The 27,791-nt window shown below is 42.4% G+C and overlaps 2 protein-coding genes across 5 annotated transcripts; one reads left to right on the top strand and one right to left on the bottom strand.

Moving 5' to 3' along the window:
• Positions 1-365: 365 nt before the first annotated feature.
• On the bottom strand, positions 366-26,338 carry LOC142383857 (lysine-specific demethylase RSBN1L-like). Of its 4 annotated transcripts, XM_075469639.1 has the most exons (11): positions 26,054-26,338; positions 25,827-25,894; positions 18,985-19,065; positions 12,303-18,894; positions 11,918-12,043; positions 10,933-11,606; positions 6,541-6,678; positions 6,265-6,407; positions 5,637-5,804; positions 5,263-5,374; positions 366-2,845 (listed from the first exon to the last, which is right to left on the bottom strand). In XM_075469639.1, the coding sequence occupies exons 4-11, from the start codon at positions 12,790-12,792 to the stop codon at positions 1,193-1,195; spliced, it is 3,504 nt and encodes a 1,167-aa protein (XP_075325754.1). In that variant the 5' UTR covers positions 12,793-18,894; positions 18,985-19,065; positions 25,827-25,894; positions 26,054-26,338; the 3' UTR covers positions 366-1,192. The 4 variants fall into 4 exon arrangements, with proteins under 4 accessions (XP_075325754.1, XP_075325753.1, XP_075325755.1 ...); XM_075469638.1 differs by having other exon boundaries at positions 12,303-19,065; XM_075469640.1 differs by lacking the exon at positions 18,985-19,065 and having other exon boundaries at positions 12,303-13,025.
• LOC142383859 (uncharacterized) lies at positions 22,239-27,547 on the top strand. The gene is made up of 2 exons (XM_075469642.1): positions 22,239-24,970; positions 25,998-27,547. The coding sequence occupies exons 1-2, from the start codon at positions 23,911-23,913 to the stop codon at positions 26,696-26,698; spliced, it is 1,761 nt and encodes a 586-aa protein (XP_075325757.1). The 5' UTR covers positions 22,239-23,910; the 3' UTR covers positions 26,699-27,547.
• Positions 27,548-27,791: the final 244 nt, after the last annotated feature.

Raw genomic sequence — 27,791 nt, 5'->3', positions numbered from 1 at the left:
CGCCTTTGCTACATTAGTCTGAATATGAGAAGACATATCTCCATTGTTTTTAGAAATCATCTCACACTGATGATTCTGTCATTTAAGGCCACGGCAGCCTTTCTTCACACTGCACCAGACAGGATTTGGTCTCTTCTTGAACTGTATCGCTCTAGTTCAAATTACTACCCTGTTAAACACTGCTTCTCCGATGCAAAGGTGTTATTGTGTCACAACTGAAGGCAAAACTGAGACTGTTCATTCGATATCTTTCGTTATCATTCTGTCGACGTTTATTAAAGGTGCATGTCGGGCTTTTCATCACCCGAGGGAAAGTTAAGCCCAACAAATCCACACCCTCCCGATCCAAAACCAGGAAACATTCATTTGTCTTAGTCAACGTTCTGAACCATTTATTGAGAGGTTCTCATCAGAGTATAAATCACACTACCAAGTCTTATCTTAGGAAATAAAATGTATTTACAACAAAATCTTCACATACATTGGTTTCAAATAAAAACGGACAGTAAATGATATAAATAAGTTCTATGGAAAATAAAACTTGTCTTACAAAAAATATATGCAATTTCTGTATACATATTCTCACATTGGTGCCAATAACATCTATACTGTACAGTTTTGGTACATACAGTATCATTTACAGCCCTGTGTGAGTCAAACAGTCCAGTCTGAAAACAACTACTTGCTCTGATTTTGGAGTGTTATAAACAATAAAGTCCAACTAAAGCAAAAATAAAAAGAGGATTTTTTTTACAGCTCTTGAGCTGTGCGATTTCCCCTCATGTCCCAAACGGTGAACGTAGATGTTTCCTATAGAAGAGAGTAAGGATGGTTGTTTTCAGATTGGCTAGTCCAGTACCTAAAATAGGTGCTTTAAGAGCGAAGCTAAGTAGTGCACAGGCACCGACACACGGGTCACATAACATTTTATATTAAGCCTACATACATCTGCTAACAAACGTGAAGTGAGCTACTTAGCTTACATTCTTAGGCGCTGTTAAAATACTCGCAGAGTGCATCCTCGCTTCGCTGCGTCACAGGAGTAATGTGGCTGTGTCACAGTAACCGAATGCTTTTGTCTCTCCGTAACGATTTACAAAGACCGGCGATGTCCGAGGGAGGGATGAACTCTCAAATATTTTAACAAAGCCTTGGCGTAAGTTTTAACAGTAAAAAAGAGAAGACTAGACATTCATATCAATAAGTCTTTCTGCGTTTGGGGCGTGTGTGTTTTCAGGGGCTGCTTTAACGAGTGCTGCGGCGGCGGCCCAGTGTCCTGTAGCGCTGAGGCGGGTTTCCCCTGCGCACAGTCTTTTACTTTTGGTCCCTTAGAGGGCACAACTGTCCGACTGTCTGATCCAGACTTTGAGGAAGAGCCTCGAGAGTCACTGTGATGGTGCAGTTTAGGTCTACTGTCTGTGAAGGAAAGGGCCAAAGTTGGCTGAGCCTCCATCGGTTTAAAAAGGTCAAAGGTGACAAGAGTCCGTGCTGGTTTGTGTTCTGGATGAGCAGAAACTGAAGCCGGCTTCTTCTTCTCCTCTTTGCTGCTGAAATCTTTCTCTTTTCTACCTTCTCTTTTTACTTGAAGGTTTGCAGGTTTGTGCGTCTTCCCGTCTTCCCTCCCGGGCTTGGCCGGCGTCCCCTGCGTGCTCGACGTGTTACTGTCCTTGCCCTCCCTGTGGCCGCTCTTCTCCTTCTTCCCGTGTGAAGACTTGTGTTTATGCGTACAGGAGTCTCGAGCCTCCTCTTTCTCAGGCCGTTGGTGAGTCGCTGCCTGCGAGCTTCCCCGGTCTTTTTCGTGCTCCTTCTCTCTCTTGACGTGGAGTTGTGTTTTTGAGTCCCACTCCTTGGGCAACTTCTCATCTCTCTGAGCAGGCGGGATAGTTTGGGAGGCTTTACTGCCCTCTCTTGTCCGCTCCTCGCCCTCCTTTTTCCTCGTCTGCAGCAGCGTCAGTGTGCTACCCTCTCTGCCTCCCTCAGCTTTTACTTTCTCCTTCTCTCTGTCCCTGTCTCTCGCCCTGTCTTTTTTATCCCTGTCCTTGCTCCTATCCTTGTCCTTCTTCTCTTTAACTCTCTCCTTTTCGTCTTTCTCTCTTTTTCCTTTATCCTTTTCCTTTTTGATCTGTGGTGTGTTGTTAGTGCTCGCTGTACTCTCTTTACTTCTGTCTTTCAGACCTTGACCTGGCACAGCTATCTTGTGCTGCCGCTCCTCCTCCACATTACTCTCCTTCCTAATTTGCTGTAAAGACTTTATTGATGCAGCCTCCACTCCACCCTCCTCGTGGGCCTTCTGCAGTGTTTGATATGCGTCGGTGCCTCCTTTACTGTCCTCCTTCATGTCTTCCTCACCTTTAGGTTCCATTAATGTGGGACAGACTACAACCTCGTCTCTTTCATCTTTGACTGAAGGTAGCGACTGTGTTGCTGCCGACTCCTTCAACTCAGCTCTGTCCTCTCGCTCCTTGAAGATTGGCGCTGGAGTTTGTGGGGCTGGGCCCTCCCCTCCCTCCTCGTCATCCTCGTCATCCTCCTCCAGCTTCGACACATTCTGCACATCAAGGTCACACTCTTTCCCCTCTTCCTCCTCGTCTTCCTCTTTGATATCAAGAGTTGCATCACTCAGTGAGAACTTATCCTCCGGATTCTCCCCTTCTTCCTCTTGTTGGTGATACTGTTTGAGGCGGATATGCCAGGCCAGACTGCAGACAGCAGACACAGTCTTGAACTGGTGGACAACTCCTCTGGGGATGAAGTAGATGTCATTGTGGTACAGCTGGATACGGGCGTATCGGATCCCCTCCCTCCTCAGCTGGTTCAGCTTGGCATCATCAATCCACTGGACGCACTGTGGAGGCAGGGAAAAGAGCACAGATAACAGATAATCAACATAAAGTGTGACATGTTAGCAGTTTACAGGCTGGAGATTTTCCCGCTTCACCGTTTTAAAACAGGCTGTTAACAACGTTGGCGTACTGTAATCCTTTTATAGCCTTTTCTTTTTATAGTAGGAAACTGATTATCTTCTATCACGTCAAACTCAAATGGCGGCTCATTTTTTTATTAGGCTGGTGAGGAAAAAATAATGAATGCAAACATCTGCAGTGCAGGCGTTCCTGTCAGTGCGGCTGCTGTGTTTTTGATTACCAGTGACCATGTATGTAGCAAATCCACTTTTTATTCAAAGTTAGTGCAACACAAACAGATTTATGTCGGCAAACATTAACAATGCAAACACAAGTAAATTCAAATATAAAGTCACAATGACTATTAAATAAGTATCAGAATACAGGATCTTCTGCTGTGGGTTTTTTCACATGCTGCTTTCATACAAAGGAAATCCAACCGAAATAAGTAGCAGAGGCTGTCGCAGTCTGTTGATGAGCCCTGCGCACTGGTCTCACAGTCGGGTGCACTTACAGACTACAGCTTACAGGACAATTTTTGATTCAATGAAAACAGGGTTATGGCTCTTTGTGTTTTAAAGGTTTTCTTCTCATGAATCATTAATGACTTAATTACTCAGACTGTCTTAAAGCAGGTGCGGTAAAAAGCTCATCTTGACACTCACAATCTCAAACAAGTCTGAACAAATCACAAACTTTGTGTCTTCTTTGCAAGAGAAAGAGAAAAAATGCCCACACTGGCGGCATGTTGGCGTCTTTTATGTGTCGGTCTGTGATGTAATTGTGTGCACAAAGTCCTGGACGTGGCAGGAACAACCGTAAAGCTGACAAGCACAGAGTTAAATACGTGAGACTGACCGGATAATCGAACATGACGACGACCGATTTTGGTCGTGGGTCAATTGATATGTACACCTCACCAATGTTCCCTCTAAGCTGCGCGCCTGCGCAATCGCGAACTGCTCGCACATTCTCAGCGCACAAGAAAATCTATGTAGTGCATAAAATAAAATTCACCATAAACTTATTAATTAATATCTAATACCAGACCTAATGTTTTTCTGTACCATTTTTCAATGTAACACAGTGAGTGACAGGCAGTGGCGGTCCGACACTGATTTACGCCCCGGGCGAAACCCGGTGCTGGCGCCCCCAACCCCCCTACTGCTCACAGAGAGATGTTGCACTTCACTGTGCATTGTCGTGGTGGGAGCATCAGTGTAGTGTAGTGTTAGGTTAGCAGACTGACCTGTCATTATTTCCTTCTCCGTTTTCACCCGTTTGGTCCATCACCACCTGCAATACTGTACTGGCTCATTCTGTCTTCTTCACTTTCCCATTAGTACTATTATTGATACCCTCTGGCACGTAGAAACACCTTCAATATAAAATACCAAATTTTTTTTTTGGATCGTTTTTTTTTTCACCCACCCGCGATGCAGCCCCGGGCGCCTGCCCGGTCGGCCCGCCTCTAGGACCACCCTGGTGACAGGTGTTCAGCCAATGATACGATACGGTTTACTGCCAATCAGCATTGATAGTGCTTGCATATGTGCCCTGCCCATACGCGCCATGCAGGTTAGCTGGTTAACAACAGTGCGGCGGAGTTAGGAGTTAAGAGACTCAACCCCTTATCATGGTGAAACAAACGGGCAGCGCCAGCGACACATCCACTCACCAAGCCAAAGTAAAAAAAGAAATACAGTTCTTTTAGGATGAAATGGCTGTCTGAGTATGTGCAAATAGAAGAACGAGCGGTGAAACTGGGTCAAATTTTTTCTTTTTCGAGTGAGAAAGATCTACTCTGCAAAACAAGGCAGCAAGCATGACTTTCCATGGCTAAAGCATGACTCTCACATATAACATACTACACATCTCATGAACAACAAGATTTTTGTCTTTTTTATTTTAAGTGGGCCAAATCGCTTATATTAAAAGTAAACTAATGAAAATTGCTGCTGATGGTGTATTGATTCTTTCAATACACCATGTAATTTGCTATGATCCAAGGTTTTGAACAGCTGTGATACTGGTGTGTGGCCACAGCGTGCACATCTGATCACAGTGGTCCTCAGTGTGCTCAGAGAGCTTATGTGTATGCCCAGACACATGAAAAATTAGAGGGAACATTGCACCTCACTAATAAATACATGTAAAACCAATGGTTTATTACCTTTAAGTTTCTTTTTTTTTTTATATATATTTTGCTTTTAAGTTGCTAAATATTCCTCTGTGTTCACGAACAAGCTACATAGTTCATCAATATCATATCTATAGCCAGAAAGAAAAGTAAACTCAGCTTTAAAGGACAGAGAAACTGTCGATGCCCTGCTAGACCCAATCAGGGAAACGGACCCACCTGGGACAGCGGGGGCTCGTGGAGGTCCAGCTGAAGCCTCATAACCACATCTGGGAAATCTCCCGCGTGGAAACACACAACGTCTTTGGTGATCCGGGCAGGAGTGTTGGTGCTGTAAGACAACACATCAAGTCCTGTATACTGATCTGAGGTCACAACCGGTCACAAGTAAAGGGCAAGTTTAAAACTTTAAATGAGCTTAAGAGTCACAGTAACACACAATATCGTAATAGTTGTTAGACATTTCATGTAAAATTTTTACACAGGCCATCTCCACTGCTCAATTATAAACTGTATCCTTTTTTTTTTTCTCCCATTTCTTGGGGTTGACCATTTAACTTAAAGTAAGTAAATAGATGTCACTTTGCACTTACTCCTCTCCACAGCGCACCGCCTTCAGTACACCTACAGCAGCAGTCGTTTGCCTCTCAAAGCCTTGACCGATGTGGTCGGCGTGGGCTCTCGTGCGGTCCTCGAACAGCATCTCTCTGGGCTCACTGGCTCTGGGTAGATACTGCAGGTTCTTTATCTCGTTGGTGGACCTGAAACACATTTGTTCGCCACTGTGAGGATTTACATGCGACTGAGAGACGAGTGAAAAGTCCTGAACTGCGTTTCAGACACTCTTTTGAAAATGATGATGAATTGAGAAGTCACGATTAAAGACTCGGTTAAAGCATGTTTTTACTACGCTAAAATATTAAGTGACAATATCACCGTTTTCCCAAAGTGCAAAATGGTAGAAAGATTAAGTATAAGAATAAAAAACTTAATTGTAATCGTCAATGTAAATACATTGTTGTCGCGTTACCAAGGTAACAGACCTTCAAATACAACTAGGCTCTAAAGATGTGACTTACCAACACAGACTATCGTGTGCATCTGTTAAACATGCATTACTCTTCACTCAAAAGTGCTGTATGTTGTGTAATAGTACACATCTCAAGTATGTGGTGCGACTGTGTGGAATTTCAATCCCAGCGTCTATAATAATTCCCACACCTTTTCCGTTTAAATGGCGATTTTGGCATGTCGGCCACCGGGATCATCTGTTCTCCAGGTCTGACCCACATGATGGGGCCGTCGTCGCTTTCGGTGGGGCTCTGCAGCCGCAGACTGGAGAGCGTTCCCCAGGGCAGAGTCCGCTGCACAGACGCAGGAAGAGAAACTTGAGCTTACATAACGTGACAGCAACACAAAGGGAGAGGTTGAACAGATGTTGACACGTCACTGTCTGTCTGTAGCAGGGTGCGTGTGCGCAGACATGAGTGCACTAACCACGAGGAAAGGAGATCCCTCCAACAAGCTGATGAACTCAGGGAAGTAGTCTCCGACCTCTTCATCCACAGCCCCGACCAGACTGACCTGCCGCATGGCCCCGGCACGGTACGTTCCCTGGGAGTATGTCCGCTTCACCTGCAGAAGGCACCACAGATCAGACTCTGCCGGTGCTACATCTGATTCTGACAGATCTGACATGCACAGGGTTCACACAGGGTGGTCTTCAAATAAATAGTGCGACCTTTCCTTTCACTGAAAAAAAACCTCATTTTCAGTGAAATTTCACTGCATTTAGGGCTCATCGACAGAAAGGAAAGTCACCACACGACCAACAGAAAGTAACCTACAGGCACTCAAAAAAGGAATCAAAGAAGGAAAGAAATATGACGTGTTCAAACCTAGAGAAAAAAGCCCGACTGTAAAATTCCAAAAAAAACTTGCTTATCTGTGAATAAATGTCCAGCTGTGACAGACTGAGGTGCTCGCTTTAACAGAAGGAAGCAAAGATGATGCAGCTCAAAACATCTTTACTGTGTGTCAGAATCAGGCTGTTTGTGTTGTTACTGCTCTGTAATAAACACCTGTATAACACACTGTAGGATAAGTTTATATCAAATATAAACCTGTCTGGATAGTAAATCAATATCAAAAAGAGAGCTCCGACCACCCTTTACCCACCGTATTTAGTGTTCAGTCTCTTCAGAGACTAAACTAAAGGGCTTATCGGGGTTTTTTCTATCATCAACAGGCTCTTTAAACACGTCATTTTGTCCTCGTGTAGCAGAAAACTTTACACATAAGGATTGTTTCTATCAACTGACCACGCGTGGATAAGCTACGCTGCGTAGTGTCATCAGCAGCTGACCGAGCTGTATGTGACTGCGTATAAAACCACTCTCTTTTTGTCTAGATGAGAGAAGAATTGTTTTCAAGTCTGTGAGTATTCGCCATATTGGCTGTTCAACTGTTTAAAAGTAATCAGAAACAAGGATTAACATCTGAAAACCCATGAAAATATCTTAAATAAAACATATTTTGGCCTCAAGCAATGTACCAGTTTCGCTTTAGCCTTTAATGTTTGTCGGAGGTGTACGAGAGCCGCCTATAATGAAGTACAGAAGCAGGTTTGTGCTCTCAGATAATGTTTTTGAGGTTAACTGGATAGAATAATATAGGAAATTCTAAAAGCTTTATAGAAACACCGTAAACATCCCAACAACTGCCATAAGTCCCTGTAAGATGCTGCCTAGCTCTAAAATTCAAAACACCCGAAACCCAACAAGAAAGAAAAGACTAAAAGAAGGGAACAAAGCAACCGTGTCATCTGTTCAGGATGTAATTTGGGAGCAGCAGGTTAAAAGGAACAATAAAGTCTTGAAGGCTAAAACCAAGAGTAAAAAACACTTGTTAAGAGTATTGGAGATGTTGGACTTTGGGAAGATTAAGCAGACTCTCGGAGCTGTGGTGTTATTGGTATAAAACTATCTTTATAGAAGTGTCAGAAGAAAACGCTCACCCCAAAGAAAAGGGTTTGCAAGTCTACATTTAAACAAACCTGATGCATTTTGCCCTGTGGACTGATTAAATTATAACAGAACTTTTTTTGGTTGAAATAAGTAAAGGTGTGAACATCATGAAGAATGCCTTTCTGACTGTTCGGCATGGGAGTGGAGTAATGCAGAGAATTAGGACTAGAAAATACAGCCAACATATGTTATCTATGCAAGTGTTAGCATCCCGCTCATCATGAGGTAGCTTCTGTATTACTTCTCTGCGTTCTCATACGTTTAATGCTTTGGGTGAAAGGATTCAAGGATTCAAAGGTTTATTATCATATGTGCAGATAGAAACGTGTTTCCCTGTACAATGAAATTCTTTACTTTGTTGCCCGCACTGGATGTCCAAATATAATAAAAGATAAGATAAAATAAGCATGCAACAACAATAAATATAGAAATAAAGATATAGAAATCTAGCTTGGTTCAACGTATTCCAGCCTCAAAGAACCAGAAATATAAAATAAATTTCATATTAGGGTTAGACCAGCTCTTGGAAGCAAAAAGCTAAACATGGACTTCTACAACAGGAATCTTAAATATACCCCAAAATAAACTGTAAATTAGGTTAGGTGCACTGCATGTACGAGGGCCCTCAAATCTCACCAAACTAAAATCCTTTAGAAGGATTTTGACTGGTCGTAAATCTCCCAAGAAGAACCGAACGCCTCCTGCTTTAAAAAGAGTGAAGTTACATTTAAATCAATTCTTTAAAAAGCTCTTAGAAGACGTGATAAAAGGGAGGAGGCAGATTCATGGGAAGTGCATGTCTGTGTCGCGGAGCGAACAATCGTGGAATTTCAACCAACACAGACTCAGTGGGTCGATGGTTTGAAGTTAACTTTGACTGAAGACAAAGGACCAAACGATGAAGACTGGAGAAAATCTCAGACGAGAACTGCACCTGAAACTTAAAGCATTTTGTTGGTTGTCCACGGCAACATTCGATGTCGTCACCCTCTGATTTAATTTTGCACGGAGACTTCCTTTCCTGCAGAAAAATGACTGACGAGACAGTAAACCTACTCCAGTCTGAGAAGGAGAACAATGAACAATGACGCCACCCGATCTCAACATATGAACAGTAAAAGTTGTCCCAGAAAGTGTCATTTCCAACCGTGAGTGCTTTCTTTATCCTTAATAACAAAACAAATCTCTATTCATTTATTGCTGTGAGACATTGTTCAAACAACAGCAGTATCTATGAGGCACAGCACTCCAGAGTGGCAATTCGGGCATAAATCCATAACTACAGCATGTAAACACAGGCCGTGTCCACTCGCACATGGGTATCCTGACAAACATACAGCCTCTTTTTAATGCCAACATGTGCGGGCACAGATTTAGTTAAATTGCACATAAATGTAGTTACTGTCAGACTACACAGAGGCGTAGGAAGCGACTGTTCGATAACACGGGACCAGCTGACTCTCGGACCTCCGGTTGGAGGGAGAACTTTGAGAATGAAGCTGTTGTTGCTGCAGAATGGAGAGTTTTCTCTGTGTTTGAGCTGCTTTGCCTGAACATTTTGGGGGAGACAGCTACAATAACATCACCTTTTAAAAAAAAGGGGAGATCCCACGTAACAGCTAATGCCTTTAGAAAGCTAATACAACTTCTTTGGAAAGCTAATATAACTTCTGCCATACGTCTGCCTGCAAGTGTTGCTGTGTGACAAGTGATTTTGTTTTGAGAGCAAAAAGAGAGAAAAACAGGAAAAAGACGAGGTTTAATTCGACTGAAAGCACACGTGGTCATGAAAGAGTTCAGCCACTTAAATTTACTAATACAGAAAGCTGTGAGTCTACAATTCATGTCATCGACCAAAATTAGTCTAAAAAAAGGGCAAGCAAGAAAATATACCGTACTTAAATATACTTAAAAAAAACTTTAAATGAGGATAGAACATGCTAGATTGTATCAGTTGTGCTACTCGACCCCACCTACTCTCCAACCCTAACTCCAACCACCAATCACTGCAGAGCATCCCTCCCATTTGGTCTAAATCTCTGATCCAATCAGACACCAACTTTTAATAAATGTTGAATATAAAAAAAGAAAAATAAAGAACCAAACCACATTATATTTCCCAACATTTAGCTTTGCATTTAACCGTTGGTGCTTCCTCTGACAACTAAAAGATGTAATAACTGGATTCAAACATATAGGAAACTGTTAATTGTGTGATGTGATGGTTAATCGATGGCCTTATCGTACTGACTTCTTGTCTAATCAACTCATCACATGGTTTCTGATGAGGAAGGAAAGCTACAGATTAAGAACCAAAGACAAATTTCAGATCTGTGCAGACAAAAATAAAATAGAAACAAGCAAACAGCACGAACTTCCCGTGTTTGCACTGCTCAAGTTTAAACTGAAGGGAGCCAGACTGATGTTCCTTTTATAAATTTAGCCGATTGCAAAACACAAACAGTCCTCCAGACTTCTCCTGCCACCTTCGGCTTATTCAAGTCACACTTTCTTGGCGGCATCTGGCATGAAAGAACAAATCCAAAGAAAGTGCCACAGAGAGAGGAGAGATGAGGTTTTTTTTTAGGCTACACATCATCAGAGCTTACAGGTCCACACGACAACCTGAACAGCGACATGCTCTGAACGCACAAAGAGAGATTAAAGATGCCTCAGCGCAGCGGCTGTATCCAGTCGCAGTCTGGACAAAAACTGCAGATGCGTCGCCTTCATCCTGTGACAGCCGAGGCTGTCGGACAACAAAGTGACACTTCGCAGCATCAAAGCAGACAGTTCGGCATCCTCCTCTTTTAATACCGCCCGCCACAAAGAGGGAAACAAAAAAAAAAGAACACATTCTCACCTGAGAGTGGAAGTTGGCCATGGTCGTGGTCTCTATGTCCTTCTTCCCGAGCACCTCCATCTTCACGGGTGCGTTGGGGAACTTGTAGGAGAAGTATTCCAGGAAGTCTGGGAGGTAGGACGCCGCTCCGTGGATGATTCCCATCACGTAGCGAGCAGCCTGGGCCTCGTCCTCGCTGAAAGACAGGGTCACAAACTCCTCTGCGAAGCGCTCCATCTCGGCTGGAGACAGACAGGAGAGCTGCTCGCTGTAGGCGTGCACCACGGACGCACCTCCGTTGGCCTGCTGCTCGATGTGGACCAGGCTGCCGAACTCCAGTCCGGGCAGGCCCGGTGATGGGGTGCAGTGGAGTGGGGAGCTGTAGCCCAGCCTGACCACGGAGGAGATGGAGGTGGGGGTCGCGGCAGTAAAAGCGGGATCCTGGTGGTGTTGTTGGGGTGTGGTGGTGCTGTGGACCAGACTGCTGCTGCTGTTCCCGTTAATTCGACTGAGGAACTCGGGCAGACCCACAGCGACGCCGGAGCACACAGTCTGGCACGAGCGGTGGAACATCTTGGGTCGGCTGTGCCGCTCCTTCACGCGCTCGCCATCTTTGTGCTTCTTTTTCTTCTTCTTCTTGAGTTTCTTCAGCAGCAGATCTTCCTCTGGAGAAGCCATAAGCTTTTCTTTAGACTCTGTGACACAAAAGGAAAACGGTTTACAGAGCAAATACATGGTTGTGCATCTTTCAATGTCAGTACCTTAAGCTGTTTATGTTTCAATGCAACTTCCTAAAATGTAATAAATTCAGAATTTTTGTCACGTTAATCCCCCTCATCTGTAACATTTCATTTAAAATTCCAACACCGTTTTACATCAAATATAATGCTCTCTTTGACAACAACTGACAGCAGAACAGAGAAAATTCCCACAACTTATTCTGAATGCTGACAAAAGTTATTCCAAAACAGGAGAAAAGTCACACTTTGTTTATTTCACGCTCTACCTTTCTGAGGAGATGTCACTTCTCCGTTTTCTCTTGCGATGTCATGTACAGGTGGCAGCTTGTGATTTTTCCACTCTTTACTCTGTTCCTTCTTCTTCAGCCTGTCTTTCTCCTTCACACGGTGATCTGAGGAAGGCAGCGGAGGGGACACGGTGAGCTGAAATGCTTTTTCATCCACACCAAGCCTCAAAACTGAAGAACAAACATTTCCACGTGTAAAAACCACCATATGGGCCCTGTAAATACTGAGGCCTGTAATACGGTAAATTGTGAGATTAATTGATTAATCATGTTATGGCATCCTTAATTCACACACGGTTAACATTTGACCACAAACATGGTGAAGCAGGGTGCAGCGGAGAGCAGCCCGGGTGTGCTGTCCTACCTCTCTGTTGGATTTTCACGTCGCCGTTCTCGGTCTTTGTATGGCAGCTAGCGGGGTTCACTTTCTCCACAGCCGCGGCGGAGCTGCGCGGCGCCTCGCTGCTCTTCTCCTTCTCCTTGTGTCGCTTCTCTTTCGCCTTTTTCACTTTGAGGGGCGAAGCGAGGAAGTTGCTGATTTTGAAGATTTTCCGGACAGGCGCAGCTGGCATCGCGGCGGCGGTGGAGTGGCTCGCCTTGGCCGGGCCGAAACTCCATTTCGCTGGGCTTCCACAACTCTGCTTCCCGTTGTGTTTTTCCCCTGCGCACACCTCTCCGTTCAGTTTCCTGTGCTTCAGGCCCTTCTCCTCCACCCGGACCTTCTTGGGAGGCGGTGGGAAAATGTCGCTGGAAGACTGCGGACGGCTCTCGGGCGGCCGTTTCGCTATCAGGGGTTTGGGGGAATTTGTTTTGCTGTTCGCTGCGAAATGCATGGAGTCCACGGACTCGGCCATCTTGGAAGTTTCTATTTTTTACGGTCAGACGTAACTGGTGCGTGACAGCAAGGCCGGAGGCGGGGCTTGATGTGTTACGTAGGACGCACGGAGGATGGGGCCCAGACAGACTGTTTACAGCCTGCAGGACGAGAGGCGGAACTGTGCGGCGACACTGCTGCAGTATTACCATCAAAACAGCAGAGGAGGGCTGCTGACACAGAGGGGCCTTTATGTGCTTCATCCCCGCTTTTCTGCTTTCAAACACCAGAACCAGTTTTACATCTCAAATACACAAGAAAAAACGAGAATGTTCTGATAGCGTCAAACAGTACATTTACAATTATTCATACCAGGCATCAAGTTTTTTTTTTTTGTTTTTTTTTTTAAATAATAAATAGAGATATTAGCAGAAATGACTAGTTTAGGTTTGGATCATGGCAAGACAAGTTTAATAAACGGCTAATTTTTCTTAATCCGTTTAGTTTGGGATCCGTGTCAGTTTTATCGATACGGTACAAAAAACACCCACTCATTACACATTTGCCCGAGTGAACTTTACAACATTTGTGCAGCATGTGACCACAACATACAGAAAAAATAGAGATGGTCAAACTGTACAGTTAGAAATATTCACCAAACAGCGAATATTCTGTTTCACACAAAGCTGCAGAACACAGGTTTAATTCTACCGTGAACCTGTTTCGAGATGCTGACATACCAAACTAATAACGTAGCCTATTTCTTTTAAATAATATACACTTTAACAATAACTAAACATTAACCTCTAAAGTCGTCATATTTATCTTCAGGATTGAAATCAACACATGTAGCAGTAACTTTGACAGAGCGTTTAATTTGTCCGTGAGCTCTGGACACACTCTGACAACTTATGCACGTTTTTAAATCAAGGTCTTCCATGATTTGATGTTGTTCTGTTATTCTCCTTTTTCCATTTTTTTATAATTTGACCATAATCATGCATAATATATGTCTTACCAAAAAAACATTGTTACTTTGTTGTTATTTGCTTCCACTGTGATAAAGTAATCTCCCTCACAGGATTAGTTTCTTTTTATCCGATTTCACGTATGAGGAGATATATTTTTAGTTTATGCCACTAGGTGGCAGTAAAGTGTTGCAAATGGAAACGCATTGTTCTCTTTGAAAACAATCACGTTCACTGACCCTCACCATTGTGTCATTAGGGCTTATGTATTGGAGGGTGTGACTTGAATATGCACTCAAAACTATTGCACAACATAACCTGGTTAGTCACTAGTTCATTACACCCGATATATAAATAAGACAGTTCTTAATAAAAGTTAATGTTATGACATAAAACAAAAAGAAATCCAGGCAAGATGTGGAAAATTGCGCCACACCATTTCTCCGCATCTTAATCACACTCCTGTCCATTTAGGCATTACTCATCCGTATCTGCAGCCACGAACGAAGAAGTCTGCCAGAGAGATAGCATAAAGGAGTGTACGCAGTGTTCATCAGTGCTGGCACTGGCTTACTGAAATAGGATTTGTTTACTTCTTTGGACTCAATTTGTTCATTTTGCAAATAATGACACTTGAACAGTTGCCGTAGAGACAAAGACAGTTTGCAGCATAATAAAGTAAAGGTCATTCCTGGTTCCCACAACACAAGTGTGCAGACACAACCCTTACAGCAGCAGTGAAAGCATGTTTACTCAAGCATTGTTTGCAATACAACTTTGAGGTACTCGCATTCAGGAATTACTGAATTAATGCTACTTTATGCAGTTTAAAGAAAAACACTGTATGTCACCACTATAATTGACAGCTGGAGGTTTACATAAAAACACAGGACACGTTCACGTGTCAGACTTGAAAAAACAGAAAACAGTGTTCCATGATGTTTATATTTCCATAGAAATATTACTGTAGAACAGGTACAGGGGGAGGAGAGGTCAGCAGGTATGGGGCTCTGTGGTGAGTTTAAGGACAACATTCTTTGCATTTGCATGGTTTCTATTAACCACAGATGGAAATTAAAACAGAGCACAAATCTTTTCAGTATGAGCATCAGGATACAATATGATGCAAAGCCAAACAGCTACATCTCTGTACCACATTTACAACAAAATGTATCCAAATATAAACTACTCTCTCCTCTAATGGAAGAATACCTGTTTTTTTCCCTGAGCCACGACTCCAAATGTGTGCACTCTTAACTCAGAGTCCACCCCTGTGTGTGGACAGTGCCTGAAACAGATAATCTCTTCCCATGTTACACCCGCTCTCCATATCCTTTATCAGTGCAAGAATACTTAAATATAAAATTCAAACAACATATTAATGCGGTCCAGGCTTTTAGATTAGAAACAAATTGACCCGACCTTATCTAGTGTTGCTAGCTGAAGGAAATTCAGCCCAGATGTGAGGGACACATAATTGTTTCACATTTAAATATCACTATCAGTCAATTGACGGATGAAAAACACTCTCACACATGGCAAAGGAATGTATCGGTTACTGCAGAATTAAAGACCTGGTCACAGGCGGGTCATGTGCATATGACTGCGCATGGGTCTCTATTAGAAGGTGGAAAGATAGAGCGACAGAGAGGAGTGATGTAGAAGGATGCTTTCATTTTTAACTAATTCTCACTGATCCACAGGATTAGGGCAGGTGTTGTATCATGTGACAGTGCTGCTAAATAAATGACTGTTAATTTGTTCTTGGCATGCAAACGGTGAGTCTGTAAAATAATATTGTCCAGGCCAGTTTATACTTTCAGCCAGGCAGACTGAGTGTGGCATTACAAGAAGCTGGTGGTGCACTTCAGTATTTGGGTTCACTCCAGTTCAGATTGAAATGGGACACTTATGCACATAACAGACAAGAGTGACTAAACTGGTTCCTCTGCCCAAACTGGATGGAGATGAAGTGCTCTGCCTGAAAGCCCAGGCAGCAAGGCTTGACTGATGGTCAGATGTTTGTTCTAGTCTGTGTGGAAAGAAAAAAAAAAAAATGTGTTTACATGATTCAGGACAGAGTGAGGCCAGCCAGCTCACTGGGGGAATTCAAAACACTGCATCCCAAGAGGGCACCAAGAGAAAAGAAAACTGCTGCCTGAAAATGGGTAAAGCCAGGAGAGAGGGGGGGTTTATCGGGAATAATTCCTGGTTGCGCTCTGAGACTTGCTACAATCAATCGACTCTTACATTTTTATCTCGATCAGTGACACTGTAACTTGGAATCATGTTCTGTCTCCACGCAGCCTGTGCGTCAGGTTAGTTTGTGGAAGCAAAGCAACAGTTGTCAGAGTTTTATGTTGGACTGTGCTGACAAAGATCTGGCTCTCCGATGATAAATCAATTCACCCGAGTGTTCAGACTGAAGTCCCTCGAGAATGTAAACAATTCTCTCACACCATTTTTTACTGTAGTGTTGGAGTACTGAAAAGACTACGAAAGGTGAAAGGACACTTAAAGCTGGCTTTTATTCTTTCAACAGTTGTCAAATATCAAATGAGCTCATAACAGCATTATCACCAGAGGAGGATGAGGAGGTAGGGTTCAATTTGAGGTATAAAGTCAGATGGAATAGAGCTCAACAGCATACTTTGCAAAGATTTCGGCCGCCCCGTCTCAATTTATTGAGGCTAAATTACTCAATTTCAGAGAGATGTTATTAATCTTTTACTTAAATATGTGTTTTTTTTACATGCTAGTCATAGTTATTTATTTAAAATGAACAATTAAAAAAAAAAAAAAAAAGAAAAAAAAAGGAAAAAGGGGCCAAAGTATTTAGTAACACCCCCTTAGGAAAGTACACGGCTCGTAAAAGATTTTATAGCCAGCTAAGACTCTTTCAGTGCTTGTCTGGGGGTTTTCATCTATTCTTTGCTTTAAAAAGCTTCTAGTTCTGTGAGATCCTTGGGCCATCTTGAACAAGCTTCTTTTTTGAATGTCAATTAGTGGGAAAACCTAAGATCATTACCATGTAGGCAAAGCCACCATCCCTTCATCACTCAGCTGTTTTACACAGTGGGATGTTTGGTGCCAGAATTTGTTGATATTAATTAATCTTTTTTCTTCTTTCTGCTTGTAAAATGTTTCCTGTGAAACTGGCTGCAGCACAAGCCCAAAATAACCTGAAAGATTTAGACCCCATACTTCACATTTACTGAAGAGGTGTTCTTTATTTATTCATTTTCTGTGCCTCCTTTTCTCTAAAACACACCATCGGTAAATTCTGCTGAAAAGTTTCTATTGAATTTTATCTAGCCACAGGGCTTATTGCCAAAATCCTTCTGGCTTGTTCAGAGTTTTCTTGGTCTTACAGACGATAACTTGACTTCCATTGTTGCTGTTAACTGCTATTTCTCATTCACAGCATGAACCTGGGAAATCTGTAGGAAAACACTGAGCCATCTTAGCCCTTGCTTTGTAGCCATCAATCATTTAAATTTTCATAGTGCTACAATGCTGCTTAGAGGAGTCAATGACTGCTGATTTTTGGGACAAAGTTTTTAGAGTCATGATATTTAAAATGCTATATCTTGGGATCCTTATTATGTCTGTAAAGCAAACACAGCTTCAACTACCCTTGGCAAAAGGTGTCTGAGGATGCAAATCTCAAGTATTCAGTTATAAAAAGTTAAAATAAAACTTTTGCATGCCCTGTCTGCCTTATTAAATAGTGACAATAAATGGTCTAATTGCAAGATGCAGATGCTTGTTATGTTTTATATTGAGCTTTTTTCCCCTGCTTGACTTGTTTTTCATTTCTGCTTCCCATTCCCGTCCTCTTGCTAAACAAACGGTTTCCTTTGTCATTGTTAAAAGAACAGCTGAGAAATCTCTCAGCCTGTGACAGAGACAGAACAGAGCCGCTCTCTGATCATGTTTAATTCTAAAAATAAGTCAGTTTAAGTACTTTAATAAGTATTACAAATGAACACATTTCTGTGATCATAAAAACTGGCATTGTACACCTTCACTCGTTTTTAGTAGTGTGCGGTGGGAATGATATCTACACCCGGGGTCCAAGTAACTAGAGCCTCATTATCTAAACTCTCTGCCAAGCAGATGCTTCTTTTAGCTCATGTGAGCGTGTTTCTTTCTCTTTTTTCCTGACTGGATGTAGACAAAACGAATTAGCCAACCGCTCAAATCTTAGATGAAAGGACAGTCTGCACAGTGTAATTGACTTTTCCATCCAGAGACTGCTTCACCAATTCCAGACACTTGTTGAGAATTAGTTCTGTCCGAACAAAGTCAACATGAAATATTTCTCTAATCTAGCACAGAATCAGATTCCAGCAGCTCTCCTGGATAAATCTGATGTTCCTGACTTTCATTACGCAGAAGCTGAACTACAACATTCAGCTTACAGTGAAGTGAAATATGTTCCTACAAATTTGAGTAACAACCTCTTGGCTACGGCCCAGCAGCCAATATTTTTGCTTCAAATGCACATTTTGACCTGTCACATCTGTCATTCACATGTCTTGTCGACACACTAACAGGAAGCTTCAGGAGCGCCTGCCAAAACAACTGTGACACACATGGATATTCATGATACATTTATCATTACAGCATGGAGTGAGAATGTGACAAATGGTCTTCATTAAGTGATGGGACTACAATGAAGATGAAAGGGAATTTAACAATAGCAGTACAGTTAGACACATCCTTTCTAAAAATCTGTATTTATGACTGATTTCTAACTGCTGCAGTTAATTCTGATTATATTATGAAGCAGAAATATTTCACCATTTTCTCACATACCATGCTCTAATCCACAATCTTAAAGACCACATCTTCAGAGTGTTAAATCAAAGCACTCCTCCCAAATTTTGTTTTTTTTTTCTACCTGTTTTCCTCTCAAAGCATCTCACAGCTTCTCTCTTTGCTGCACAGCTCCATCAGGTCCCCCTCCCTCCTCTTCTCCCTCCCATCTCGCCACCTCCTCTCACTGTCACTGCGCTTCACAAACTGAGTAGGGTGTTTTTACTCTCTCTCCCTCTTGTCGCTTCACTCTTTCCTCTCAAGACGCGATGAGGTTAACAGCGCTCTGCGTATGTGGGACCTTGCTGGCCTTCTCGAGTCTCTCCCAGATCACAGCAGATGAAGAAGTCCTCCTGGATAATCGAGAATTAGGGCCCTGCGTTGCAACTCTGAGACCCGAGGGAGCATGCAGACCGGGGCATCATGAGAGCTCGTGTCCTTACCTATTCAGTCTGCCACCGTTGACGGTTCATTTGCCACGAGAGCTCAGAGAGCTACAGAAGATCATGCAGGACCTGCAAGAGCTGAAGGAAAGTGTGGATGAACTGAGGGAGATGTGTGCAGAATGTACAGTAAGTCAAACTGAGAGAGAATGTGGGAGGCAAAAAGAAAGGGAGCATGAGAAACTCAGCGGTAAGGGAACACGTGAGGATGAGAGGAACTGGATGAATGTGAGACTTGAAGAGAATAACAAAGATTTTAAAAAGCAGTGTGGGGAAGATGGTGTTAAGGTGGACAATGTGGACGGAGAAAATTATGATACAGGAGAAAGGTTGAGTCTGGAGGAAAAAGACATTAAAGACATTAAATGGGAAGAAGATAGGAAAAGCGACAGAAGAGTCATAAAAGAAAATGAGAAAGAAGAATCTTGGACTGTGACTGAAAAAGATGAAAAAACAAAGACAGAGGGTGAAAGAGAAAAGGGCACTTTGGAGCAGACAAAAGTGCCAAGTGCTGGTACAAATGAGAGAATCGTTGATGTGATGAGAGAAAAAATTGCTGAGGAAACTAACAGGGAGGCCGACACAAACAGAAATAAAAATGATGCAGGGACGAATTCAAACAGATACCAAGAAGATAAGTTCACCACTAGTGTGAAAAAAAAGGAGAAAACTGAAGAAAGTGACCATCATATGTGGAGAGATAAGACAAAGAATACTGAAAAAGAGACTCAACCTGAATCCAGGGATAGAAAAAAGATGTTTGAGAACCATGGAGAGCATACAAATAAGGAGCAAAAGCAGCACAGGGAGGAGACGAGGGAGGAAATGGAAAAGGGAATAAAAGTGGACCGAAATAATGAAAAACCAAAACAGACTGAGAGCACTGGGCAGACAGAAAAGGAGAGCACCATAAAAGAGGGGGAGCCAAATGAAGAGGGCAGGGAGAAGGGAAATGAGATCAAAACAGAGAGCGAGCAGAGAGACAGTGATGGAGAATTATCATCCAGCAAAACAACTGAAAGGACAGACTTTATCCCAATCAGCCCAACTCCTCACTCAACAACAAGACCTTTGGATTCAGACAAAGCTACAATCTTTACATCATTTGTTCCATCGCCTTCTTTGCTCAGTCCCACTTTAAGCTCAATCACAGATGTCAGTCATGACACATTAGGTGTTTATGGACCAACCCAAAGCACAGGTCTCAGAGCAGCTGGTTTTTCTGAGCCCAAAAGCTTTGATGCAGAGTTGGCAACAGTGGGTGGCCTTGCAGACCAGATAATGAGCACCGCTGCAAGATCTAAATCTGCGTCCAAAGTGAAACCTGGACCAGGATCACAGGGTCACATTAGTTCAACTACAACAACTCCAACAACCACAACTCCTCACCAGAAACTGTACATAGCTGCGTTTCCTAAAGCTACAGATTCCACCCGCTGGACACCTAAAAAGAACTCCAGCTCAAACACCAAAACTGGGGTAAGGCCTCTGCCAGGCAAAGGACCAAGGTCTGATGAAAAGCATAAACCTGGAATTAAGCCTGAAGCAGAGCAAAAACTAAAAAAAAACAAGAATGACCGTAAACCTGACCGACCTCCTTCTCCTGACAAAAAAACTAAATACAACCCAAAGCAGAAGCCTTCTCAAAACAAACCAACAACTAACAAATCCAAGCCTGGCAAAGACTCAAAACAAATCCAAATTTCAAAACCTGACCAAAAAACTCCACCTGACATTTTAAAAACTGATAAAAATCCGAAAAACAGTTCAAAACCTAAACATAACCAAGACAACACACCTGATCAAAATCAGCTACCGGTTAAAAAAAAGGAATCTCATGAAAAGTCTCCGACCCCCGCTCAGAGACCTATAATACAAAGACCTAAAACTGTTAACATGACACATTCTGACAGATATTCTTTAATTAACAGAGATGATGATGTTCCAATCACTGAGGAAAAAATGGTTCATGTTCTTAACACTGACAAACCTGAACAAAAGCAAAAGCCTGGAAATAAGACACAAAGTGAAGAAAAAAATAAACCTGACGAAAAGTTTGAACTTAACCCAAATCCTCCACCTATACAGGAGTCAGACTCTAAAAGAAATGACACAACAACTTTTATACCTCAACTTAACTTAAAGCACCTAACGGAGTCAGAGGATGAATCTAATAAAAAGCCATCACAAGAGCCTACATTCAAAACAGACTCAACAATTGGACAGAAGTCTGATCCATTTTATGAAGCCCCTGATCAGAGGCCTAAATCTGTCCAGGAAATACCTCAAATTGACCAGAAACCTAAACCTGACCAGGAGCAGGAATCTGAGAGAAATAACACAATTACATCCAAACCTGATCAAAAGCTGTTAACGGAGTTAGAGGATAGATCTGATGACCATCCATCACATGAGTCGAAATCTAATTCAGACTCAAGACCTGGTGAGAAGTCTGATCCATTTTATGAAGCTCCTGATCAGAGGTCTACATCTGTCCAGGAAATAGCTAAGACTTACCAAAAACCTAAACCTGGCCAAGTGCAGGAATCAGAGAGGAATAACACAGTTACATCTAAACCTAACCAAAAGCTTTTAAAAGAAGTAGTGGATAAATATGATGAAAATCCCTCACATGAGTCAATATCTAATCCAGACTCAACATCTGGTGAAAAGTCTCATCCATTCTATGAAGCTCCTAATCAGAGGCCTAAATCTGTCCAAGAAATACCTCAAATTGATCAAAAACCTAAACCTGGTCAAGAGCCAGAATCTGATAGAAATAACACAATTACATCCAAACCTGATCAAAAGCCTTTAACGGAGTTAGTGGATAAATCTGATGAAAATCCATCACATGAGTCAAAATCCAATCCAGACTCAACACCTGGTAAGAAATCTGACACATCTGATGAAGGTCCTGGTTCCAAGTCTAAATCTGGCCCAGAAATACCTAAGACTTACCAAAAACTTAAACCTGGCCAAGTGCAGGAGTCTGAGAGAAATAACACAGTTACACCCAAACCTAACCAAAAGCCTTTAACGGAGTTAGTGGATAAATCTGATGAAAATCCATCACATGAGTCAAAATCCAATCCAGACTCAACACCTAGACAGAAAATTAAAAATGATCAATCTCATAAACCCCCTAATCAGGATCCTAAATCTGTCCAAGAAATACCTAAAATTGATCAAAAACCTAAACCTGGTCAAGAGCCAGAATCTGAGAGAAATAACACAGTTACATCCAAACCTGATCAAAAACTTTTAACAGAGTTAGTGGATGAATCGCGTAAAAAGCCCTCACATGAGTCAATATCTAATCCAGATTTAACACATGGTGAGAAGTCTGATCCATTTTATGAAGCTCCTGATCAGAGGCCTAAATCTAACCAAGGGCAGGAGTCTGAGAGAAATAAAACTGCTGCAGGCAAACCTAAACAAAAGCCTTTAACGGAGTTAGTGGATAAATCTGATGAAAATCCATCACATGAGTCGAAATCCAATCCAGACTCAACACCTGGTAAGAAATCTGACACATCTGATGAAAGTCCTGGTTCCAAGTCTAAATCTGGCCCAGAAATACCTAAGACTAACCAAAAACTTAAACCTGACCAAGTGCAGGAGTCTGAGAGAAATAACACAGTTACACCCAAACCTAACCAAACGCCTTTAACGGAGTTAGTGGATAGATCTGATGAAATCCCCTCACATGAGTCAAAATCAAAACCAACACCTGGACAGAAAATTAAAAATGATCAATCTCATAAAGCCCCTTATAAGGACCCTAAATCTGGCCAGAAAATCCCTAAAATTTATGAAAAGCCTAAACCTGGCCAGGAGCCGAAATCTAAGAGAAATAACACAGTTACATCCAAACCTGATCAAAAGCCTTTAACGGAGTTAGTGGATAAATCTGATGACCATCCATCACATGAGTCAAAAACCAATCCAGACTCAACTCCTGGTAAGAAATCTGACACATCTGATGAAAGTCCTGGTTCCAAGTCTAAAAAAGGCCCAGAAATACCTAAGACTAACCAAAAACTTAAACCTGGCCAGGAGCCGAAATCTGAGAGAAATAACACAGTTACATCCATACCTGATCAAAAGCCTTTAACGGAGTTAGTGGATAGATCTGATGACCATCCATCACATGAGTCGAAATCTAATTCAGACTCAAGACCTGGTGAGAAGTCTGATCCATTTTATGAAGCTCCTGATCAGAGGTCTACATCTGTCCAGGAAATAGTTAAGACTTACCAAAAACCTAAACCTGGCCAAGTGCAGGAATCAGAGAGAAATAACACTGTTACATCTAAACCTAACCAAAAGCCTTTAACGGAGTTAGTGGATAAATCTGATGAAAATCCATCAATTGAGTCAAAATCCAATCCAGACTCAACTCCTGGTAAGAAATCTGACACATCTGATGAAGGTCCTGGTTCCAAGTCTAAATCTGGCCCAGAAATACCTAAGACTAACCAAAAACTTAAACCTGGCCAAGTGCAGGAGTCTGAGAGAAATAACACAGTTACACCCAAACCTAACCAAACGCCTTTAACGGAGTTAGTGGATAGATCTGATGAAATCGCCTCACATGAGTCGAAATCAAAACCAACACCTGGACAGAAAATTAAAAATGATCAATCTCATAAAGCCCCTTATAAGGACCCTAAATCTGGCCAGAAAATCCCTAAAATTTATGAAAAGCGTAAACCTGGCCAGGAGCCGAAACCTGCTAGAAATAACACAGTTACATCCATACCTGATCAAAAGCCTTTAACAGAGTTAGTGGATAAATCTGATGACCATCCATCACATGAGTCGAAATCTAATACAGACTCAAGACCTGGTGGGACACCAGCACTTGATCGAACCGATACACCTCTTAATCAAAAGCCTAAACAGAGTCGCATTATACCAAAAATGAATCCAAATCCTAAAACTAGTCAAGTGTCTAAACCTAATAGAAAATATACAAAGCCTGAGACAGGCTTAAAGACTAAACCCAATTCAAATGCTAAAACTGAACCAACACCACAATCCAACCCGAGTCCTAAAATATTCAAGCCTGGCCAAATGCATCTTCTTAAACCCATATCTGTACCTGACAAAATCCCCAAAGCGGAGTCCAACAAAACATCAATACTGAAGCCTCCCTCTCGATACAGACCACCAACCAGACCTACAATCGAGCCAGGAGCAAAACCTGTTCAAAAGCCCAAACTAGCAGAGCAACCAAAACCAAGTCAAAAGACCAAAACCCATTTAAGTCGACCTCAAATCAGATGGGCGACTTCAGACACCATCCGACACTCTCAAACACACATGCCACCTACATCTGGCCTCGTAAAACAGATAGCTGAAGTGACTCATTCCCCAGGGAACACAGAGTTCAGTGCAGGCACGTGGAAAACCATAACTCTAGGTCCAAAGACCCCCAACAGCCTGGAAACTGGACCCTTCCCTCGCCTTCACACACTGTCTGAAGACGTCACATTGAGCCCTAACAGCAGGATAATGTCTGATCTGAGGCCACAAACAACCAGTCAGCCATCATTGATCCCAATGACAACAAGACCAAACAAAATCAACCTCCAAAGTGTTATTACTAGCACAAGTCCAGGATCCACACAGCCAAGCCCAGATCCCAAATCAGACTCCAGCACACAGGCTAAGATACTTCATAATGTGAAAGAAACCCCACCTGCAAGACCAGTCCCTTCCCCCAGATCCCAAACTACCTCCCACCTCAGCCCTGACTTCAGGTCAGCAACCCCTACCACCTCTAGCCCCGAGCCCCCGGCTGCCGAGCTGTCCACTCCACATACACGAGAGCTGCGTGTCAAAATCAACCAGGTGCCTGCTTTCCTCAATAACAGCCTGAGTCCAAACGGGAGAAAAAAAGAGCAGCCCGAGGGGACCCTGGGAGGCACCAGGCCTGACGGGACAAACAGCAAAGTGCCAACATCTGTATCATCCAAAGGTAAGAGTTTACTTTTATACTGTCTGTATGATCAAGATTGTGTATGTTTCAGCATGAATTTCACATATCAATACTTATTTGCATCAGCTTGTGTGAATATGTCATTTTTGTAACCTTGTTTTTCTTGGTCAACTAGAAGAAATGTTCGCATCCCTGTACGAACTATGCAATTAAACTGGACACACAAGTAAAACTATGCCCAGTTTAATTTATGCAACTTCATTAGGAAAACTGAAAATCAATGGTCTTTTATTGATATTACATCAACTAAAAAAAAAAGGGAGTTGTGTTTGACACACACTCCAAACAGCAAACCAATAAAAGGGTTTTAAGTATGAAGGGAAAACAATAACCTCTAACGGTCCTCACGTGATTAATTAAAAAAATATTTTGTGGTAGCCTATTTGTATCATACATCATAGCTATCGTTTGTCAGAGAAGGAATCTGCATGTGTGCGCACATACATAATGTGTGCCTCTGGACGACTGTCTGTGAAGTTAAAAACAACAATGCAGGGGCCAACAGCTTGAAAACATTACTCTCTTGAGAGCAGCTAATGTGGCTAAATTATTCATTTAAAGTCATTATTTGCGTATATGAAAAACTCAGCTGACGTCAGATAGTAAATATGAATTAAACCGACAGCTTTCACCATTCTCATTGTGCAGTAAGAGTTTGTATTTTTTTTTAAATTCTAATTCATTAAAACTTAATCAATGCTACTGCTTCATATCGGGATACCAATTATCTATTTGCTATTCTTTGTTTTATTTGAACATTTGTACACCAAAACCTTCCGTGGAGGTCCACTGTGAAAGTCATCAAAAACTTTTATAGTGGGGATAGCCCTCTGACCTTTAGCACTTGTGACCTCATCTTCCACATTTTACAGCCATGTCCCAGCTGCAAGATGATGGTTTCACCTGCAAGGTAGAAGCAGGGCCTCAGTTCATTTCTTATACAGAGTGTGGGTTTCAGAGGTTTAGGAGTTTTTGTTTTTAATTTCTTTTTGCGCTTATTCCACAGTGAGGAGAGACTGTTCAGATCACCTGCTCAGAGGAAAAACAAAAAGCGGAGTTTACCTGGTGACCCCCGACCTCCGCAGCAGAAGCTTCCCGGTGTTCTGCGACATGGAGCGGGACGGTGGAGGATGGACCCTCCTGCAGCGCCGCCAGGACGGCAGTGTGAGCTTCAACCGCACCTGGGCGGAGTACCAATCCGGCTTCGGAGAGCTGGGCGGAGGAGAATTCTGGTTGGGAAACAGTATGAACTACCTGCTGACCCGCGACAGGGACATGGTGCTGCGGGTGGAGTTGGAGGATTTTAACGGAGTGGAAGAGTATGCGCAGTACGAACAATTCAGAGTGGCAGGTGAGCGGCTGCGCTACAGACTGACAGTAGGCGGATACTCCGGCACAGCAGGTGATGCTTTGCGCTTCAGTAAATCGTACGACCACAACAACAGGGCGTTCACCACCCCGGATAGGGACCACGACCGCTATCCATCCGGAAACTGCGGGGCCTACTACAGCTCCGGCTGGTGGTTTGATGCCTGCATGGCTGCAAACCTCAACGGGAGATATTACATTGGGAAGTACAAAGGAGTCCGGGATGGAATTTTCTGGGGCACGTGGCGTAACATCTCTACAGAGTATTACCCCACCAACGAAAGACAGTCTTTTAAAACAGTCAGAATGATGATCAGACCAAAAGGCTTTACACCATGAGCCGTGACCATTTTCCAGGGCGTGTTTAAAAAGAAAACAAACATTAAAGTTTGAAATTTAACCACCAGCCTTCAGGACGCTCCCGACAAGTTTTAATAAGACACATTGGACTCTCCACACAGTTTCCATGTGTCTCTAACGCAATGCTGCCCCCTTGTGGTGGAAAATTCCACAATATTGTTTCGTTTACGCGATAACCCTTCCAAAGATGTACATAATTACAAACGGTAAAGTCTTGATTGCATTGTATCTTTTATAGTCCTGAAAACATATCTAAGTATATTTTTGACAGCAGTGTTATTTACAACAAGCTACTTTTCCAGCTATCAGAGAGGATGTGCGGTATGAATCAATCGGGTATGCAGCAACAGAGCTTTTTTTTTATTATTAGGGCCAGTTGATGGTTGGTTAATGCTGTTGGGATGTTTCATGATAAAGTTTGTTGTATTAAGATAAATAGATTAAATTTACACGAACTTTGTATCTGTTTTGTCAACACCATAAATCAAAGTATATCAAATAACCTAATCTAACAACAAATACCGTTAAATAAAAAACTTTAGAGATTCTTTTCAGCAGTTTTGGACGAGCACAGGCTTCGGACTCAAATTCCCATCAGCCTTTGCGGTGAGTTTGCGTCTGGAATGACGTAACACCAGGTGCCTCATGATTGGATAAGACCCGAAGAGGCGCGGCTCCGAGTTTACGCAAGAATGTACATCCGGTCCGCCAAGTTTACTTAAACAACACCAACCGTATCCGGAAGTGAGTCATTTTCCCATCAACATAAAAGCGAAAAATTTTTTATCAAATAATGTGATGGGAGGGGGGTGTGAGGGTACAGAACATTCACGTGATAGTTTCCAATAAATTGTAGTTACTTATGTTAGTTACTTGTTATGTTACAGCCTAAATTAAGTTTTTGTTAAATTAAATTACTACGTAAAAACATGATGAGAATTAACTGTAAGATTTTTTCTTCAAATCCTTCCCTTTGGACCAAGCTTTGTTATTAATATTTAGAGGATGTGATATGTTTTACATTGCTTTATTACGCCTCCAATCTTTCCTGTGAATGACAATAAAATATTGA

Source organism: Odontesthes bonariensis, chromosome 7 (genome assembly GCF_027942865.1).
Source record: "Odontesthes bonariensis isolate fOdoBon6 chromosome 7, fOdoBon6.hap1, whole genome shotgun sequence".
NCBI classification, from domain to species: domain Eukaryota; kingdom Metazoa; phylum Chordata; class Actinopteri; order Atheriniformes; family Atherinopsidae; genus Odontesthes; species Odontesthes bonariensis.
Note: the sequence above shows the minus strand (reverse complement) of the source record. Positions and strands in the feature narration are given on the sequence as shown.